The sequence below is a fragment of the Tachypleus tridentatus genome, chromosome 3, assembly GCF_004210375.1.
Source record: "Tachypleus tridentatus isolate NWPU-2018 chromosome 3, ASM421037v1, whole genome shotgun sequence".
NCBI classification, from domain to species: domain Eukaryota; kingdom Metazoa; phylum Arthropoda; class Merostomata; order Xiphosura; family Limulidae; genus Tachypleus; species Tachypleus tridentatus.
Window position 1 is genome coordinate 97550356 of NC_134827.1, and position 6126 is coordinate 97556481.

The following is a 6126-nucleotide window of genomic DNA, read 5'->3' on the forward strand; positions in this document are numbered from 1 at the left end:
AAACACCACTTCTGATTTATAATCCTTTATGGCCATTTCACGTGATAATTTGAAATTGTTTCTTTCCGAAAAGTCAGTAAAAGTGTGTGTGTGTTTTGTCAGAGAAAAGCCACATCGGGCTGTCTGCTGAACACACCGAGGGGAATCGAACCCTTGATTTTAGCATTGTAAATCCGAAGACATAGCGCTGTACTAGCGAAGGGCTTTAGTAAAAGTAATAGTTATTACAGATATGATGAGAAACAGAAAATGTTTTACCGCAGATTCCTTTGTCTACTCTCTATCACTTTGTAACTCCTTGGATTAAGGATCTTCCTGGAGTTGAGAATATCTGATGCCATATGAGATCCACCAGTTTCCGAATTGGATAAAGGATATTGTAAAGCTCAGGTAAGCACACTAAAAATCAAGGCCATTTATCAGTAAATCTCTGTATAAAGTAAAATTAAGCATTGTCAACATTCAAATACTAGATAATTAAATTTATGTTCTCGTTAACTGTATCTTCGTTCATAAATAGTTCATTTTTGTTCAAATTTCAAACTTTGGCATTATAGATATCACTCAAAGTCTTAACGTAAAGATTTCATTCTTACAAGTGTCCCCACAAAAGTATCACCACAAAATCTACAGAATGTCTTCATAGTATGACCTATATGCTTACGTGTCCCAGTCTGTTAACGAAAAATGTTTCATTTCAATTACATAAATGTACAAAACTATATTATTCATGCATTACCATTTTGATTTATTTCATAATTTCAATATCCATGTAACCCTTAATGAAGTGTTAAAATACGTAATATGAACATTTTATGTACAACTGTGATACATAATTCAATTTGCAACCTTTATAGTACTGAAGGGGAATATTTTTCATATTAAAATAGATAATTTATAACCAATATATTCATTCGATTAATAGTTTACTATTTTTGTGAACAACAATTAAACGTGTATTTTCAAAGTCTGCCTGTGTTTTTCACCTACCTCTGTCCTTCCACCATCGTAAGAAATCTACAAATTTAGGCACCTAAGAACTTGAAGCTCTGTGTGAATGTATGTGCCTTATTCTTGGTGGTACTGGCTCTGGTTATTAGTTTTACACCCATTTTTCACGATATTGTGATTTTGTCCTCCAATTCTTAAACTCAGTAGAACCCATTTTACCTGAAAATTGTTCAAATGTTACGTTTTCTTTAAACTGTCATAAGCTCGTAAATCCCGCCCTTTTGTAAATAAGGATTTCCCAATTGTATGACTGAGTAGATCAATTGCAGTTACAAATGTAACGTTTTTTAAAATATTATTTGTTTTTTAAATAATGAAAACATTCAATCTAGGGCACGGTATAGTTAGGTGGCTAGGGCGCTGGACCCCTTATCTGAGGATCACTGGTTCGAATTCCCGTCATACTAAACATGATCGTCCTTTCACCCGTATGGCTTTATAAAGTCACGGTCAATCCCACTATTTGTTGGTAAAAGAGTAGCTCAAGAGTTGGCGGTGGGTGGTGATGACTAGCTGCTTTCTCTCTAGTCTTATACTGTTAGATTAGGGACGGCAAGCGCAGATAGCCCTCGAGTAGCTTTGCGCGAAATTAAAAAACAAACAAACAATTATAATAACACTTAACTATTTTAATCGCTTACCTAGGTTTCAGATTTGGTTTTATTAAATATTTACTAGCAGAAACCACAAAACATTAGTGGCCAAATGAGCATCTTTATTGCCACAGAATTTCTTTAAATACCTAACTTTTAGAAAAATACAAAATAATTATAATCCTAAACACCGAAATCTGCAGGTCCACCTGTCTTAGGCCTAAAATTAATTATTAACAACGGTCTATAGTCTTTGCCAAATCGTTTACATACTGTTCCATGTTCATGTTACTGTTTACATGCATGGAGTAGTTTTTAAAATAAATACCTTGGTAGTAACAGAGAAGATAGCGCCTTCGCTTTGGCAGCTGCCACTCCTGCAAGACTCGTACTGACATGTTAAACTCACCAATGTTTTTAACCCAAATTGTCAATAATCATGTAGTCAAAATCCTTAATTTCTACCAAGTGCGAGGTTAAAGTAGGATTGTTTAGTCTTCGAGCACCCCTGTGGGTTAATATTTCCTTAGAAATTGTGTGTCAGAATTGTTGTGTGTGAAGGTAACGTATGATATTACAAAGATGTACTAGTTGTTATTCTGGTCTGTTTCAGCTGTTTTGAGCATTTTGTTTATTTAAAACATTCACACATCTGTTTTGTGTATTTTGTCTTATAGCAAAGCTACATTGGACTATCTGCTGAGTCCACCGAGTGGAATCGAACCACCTGATTTTAGCGTTGTAAATTCGTAAACTTACCGCTGTACCAGTGGAGGACCATCTGTTTTGTAAGAACTGGTCTGCTTTTGATGTAATCTCTTTTGAAAGATATCAACGCTTTGTTCAAACTTCAAATAGACTAGTGCTAGGTACTTTTAAAATTTAAAATTAAAAGCAGCTAAAATGTAATAGAAACATATCTCATCATTTAAAAAGAACACAGCTTTAAGGCGAGGAAAAGGACAGCGCTGTCGATTCCAGGTTGTCGTATCTTTCTATATGGGGGTCATCCGGTAGTCAGGTTCGTTTGGAGGCATTAGGCCGTCGTATCTTCCTATCTGGAGTGTCGGCCGGTAGTCCAGGTTGTTTGGAGTAATTGTGACTGAAGCATCTAGCTGCAGTCAACACTCTAATCTCCATATTTATAATTTACTGAAGTAGTAGATGTATATTTTAATTCCGAAGTAAATATTTAGCTATAGAGATTCTCTAAATATAGGCTTGGAATTCTTTAACCACAGTGCTGACCGTATACTGACATCTTTATTTTACAGATATTTCACTGTAGTAACAGAGTAAGGAAACCTTTCACGATTCTTGTAAAACAGAAAAAAAATATTCACTAAAGAGAATGTCACCTAGAGTTTAAACAGATATCATTATCAATCATTAACAAACAGAAAGGAAAACTTCTACACTTTAACTGTTATTTATAAACAAAATCTCCTGCTAGTTTTTGCAGAGAATTTACATAAATGTATAATTCCTCGCAATCTTAATGAACCTTCAACATCCACAGAAAAAAAAAATCGTGAAAAAAAACCAACTTATTCGCTGAATCATTTCTGAAACTTTTAAAATGAACCTTTCATACGCATCAAACTTATGTTTCCAGTGTATAACAAATCCACGAACATTAATTATAACAAGAACCGTACGTAACATCAATCACTTTATTTTAATTGTATAAATACACCTCCACCCATCAATACAGAAACCAAGTAACACATTTTCATTCAAAACTAAAGTCCACAAAAATAGAGTAAATAAGATTAATGATTCAGCTGATATATTTACGAAGGTAATTAAAGAACTCTTATTTTATATGAATATTTCTTTCCACTAGAGGCCATCACTACACAGGAACGACTTTCACATGAATGCCATGTACTGGACCAATGGTTAGAAACTTGATCTCATATTGTATTTGTCCCTGAAACGCAAGAAATAAGTAAAAATATCTCTACTACACAGTTTAAATCTGATCATAAGTAATATTGTATTTTTATACTTATTTTAATATTTACTGTGTGATTTATCTTTATGTACTTAATGCATTATTTGTAAGAAAATTATAATTTTCATATAACTATGTTTGTGAATAAACTTGTTTTGTTTTCACTTCTCTATATTCTAAAATGAGAAACTTACAATTTCCGTTTTTTCAGAAGGAACTACTTTGTAGCCGCGTAAGATTCTAGCCAAAGCTAGTTTGGCATGTAGATGCCCCATTCTCATGCCAACACAGTTTCGCGGTCCAGATCCAAACGCTTGATAGGCCATAGGGTGGATATCCTTCTTATTTTCAGGGAGAAACCTGTTTATCATGACATTATAAGAATTGAGTTTCAAATTATACATGTTCATAATTCTTTCTCCAAATTAAAAGAAATGTTTCCGAAGAAAAACATTAATAAATCTGGAAAAGTAACACAAAGTTGTAGGTATGTATTAGCTATTTAATGTTTACCTCTCAGGTTTAAACTCGTATGGCTCAGACCAGATCTCTGGATCGTGATGGAAATACCAAACAGGGACCTGTATGGTAGTGTCTTTGGGGATTTTAAAATCACCTAGCTGGTAATTCTCGTCAGAAACTCTGTTGATAAACCTATAAAAAATAAAAAGACATGTACTCCTTGTCTCATTGCTCGTTTAGCATCGTCAGGAGGTAGTGGAAGATAATTATCACTATCCAATAGAATAGCATCTCTTTCAAATTGAATCGAGGAAATCCTCACATGTTTTCACTGGTAAAGGTATCGATAAATAATTATGACATCTTTAATTCACTTCTGAAAATTTTGGAAATTGTTAAAATATTTTGTCCGTAATTTTTGCCTCATCTTTGAGAAAACGTTAATTTCATAAAAATTAAATGAGACAATATTTTTTAAACATTGTATCTTAAGTGTCCTCATTTGTACTAAAGTACTGACATGAATATAAAAAAAAACTAGCATATTTTTGTAGTAAGTTATTTACGTGAATTAAAATGAGTACACCAGTTTCAGTACAAAATAACTTAGATTATTTATAAACACAACTTCACATGTTTGGAGCGAGTGTTTTGTGTGGTGTATAACAAAGATGTTGGTTTTGTTTCTAATGATGAGAAAGGTGAACATAAAAAAGAATAAAAACAAACTACATTCTTAAATTATCTACAATAATGACCAAGACACGAGTGTCTGTGAAACAGTTTTCATTCATCAACTAAATTTAATGTTATAGTCTAGTAACGTCAGTTTATCGAATTGTTACATCGATGTAAAGTTACATGTGAATTTCAGGTTGTTGACTAAATATATATATATATGAATTTAACGTATATTTAATCATCTAAAATTCCAATTAGGAACCTGGTAACAGTTTTGTCGGTCAGAGGTTTACTTGACCCTCGTTGTACGAGAAATTGGTCAATCATAATATCTACTGTTTCATGTGATAATTATTATTCTATAGAACATCACTTGGAACTGTGACGTTGTAATTTGATTCTGATACCCTTCTGCTCTCTACCTTTTAACAAACTGTACATATTTACTAAACATTTGAAACTTCGATTTATTTGTGAGGTAAACATGTTCACATCTTTACTTATTCCACTGATCGTGAACCAAAATTGTTTCATTTTTTTTACTTCGTTTTAGCAGCGGTTATCCAGCAGCTACAACTCCATCCAAACCAGGTCATATTAAACTGTATTTTACTGTTCTAAACGAAGTATATACCTATATTTTAATCAAGGTAACTGATCTGATGTGTAAAATAAGATACAGAACTAGTCAAATCTCTATTTGGTTACGTTGTATACACGTTTGTGTATTTATTTGACCAGAAACTTCGAAGGAAGGGAAGAAACAGATGAAGATTATTACAGAAATTAAAACAAATTGTATCACTTTCTTATTAGCTGGATAAATCTCTTGTCCACGTGCTGTAAGAAGTACAATATTTATATAAAATTACTGTACTTACACTATATAGTATATGTATGGTTAACTGTATTATAAAGGAAGCAGTTGAAGTGATGTCTTTTGTTTCTGTATGTGAACAATTTCTTTCAACTATTCATGTATAGAATATTTGTTTAATGATGGCATACCACAGTTAACAATATTAACATTCTCACATATTGACGCGATGAACTGTGAACGCAGTTCACAGATGAACTGTGAAAATAAGTATTAATTAAAGGGAACTTTATTATGGATTGATTTCTCTTGCTTAAGTACCTAAGTTACTTCCTTGTACTCTCATATGATTGGCTGTTGGAAAGTGAAAACCAGTTTGTTTGTTTTCCCTACTTTCTGTCTGTATGTGTGGAAGTATGAGGAAACATACTGATATTTAAATTTTAACAAATTATCTGTTTGTATGTCTTCTTTAAGGTTATGATTCTACAGTGACTACATGTCATATATATACGATCCTTTTGTTTGATTAATAACTGTATGAAATTAAACTCATTCAATTTACATACTAGTGTTTACCAGTCTTCTGTTGGTATTTTTCATAT

At 32.6% G+C, this 6126-nt stretch overlaps 1 protein-coding gene across 1 annotated transcript; it reads right to left on the reverse strand.

Moving 5' to 3' along the window:
• Positions 1-3317: 3317 nt before the first annotated feature.
• Positions 3318-4384, reverse strand: LOC143247554 (cytochrome P450 3A19-like). The gene is made up of 3 exons (XM_076495829.1): positions 4075-4384; positions 3756-3921; positions 3318-3537 (listed from the first exon to the last, which is right to left on the reverse strand). Exons 2-3 carry the CDS (start codon positions 3885-3887, stop codon positions 3460-3462), a joined length of 210 nt encoding a protein of 69 aa, XP_076351944.1. The 5' UTR covers positions 3888-3921; positions 4075-4384; the 3' UTR covers positions 3318-3459.
• Positions 4385-6126: the final 1742 nt, after the last annotated feature.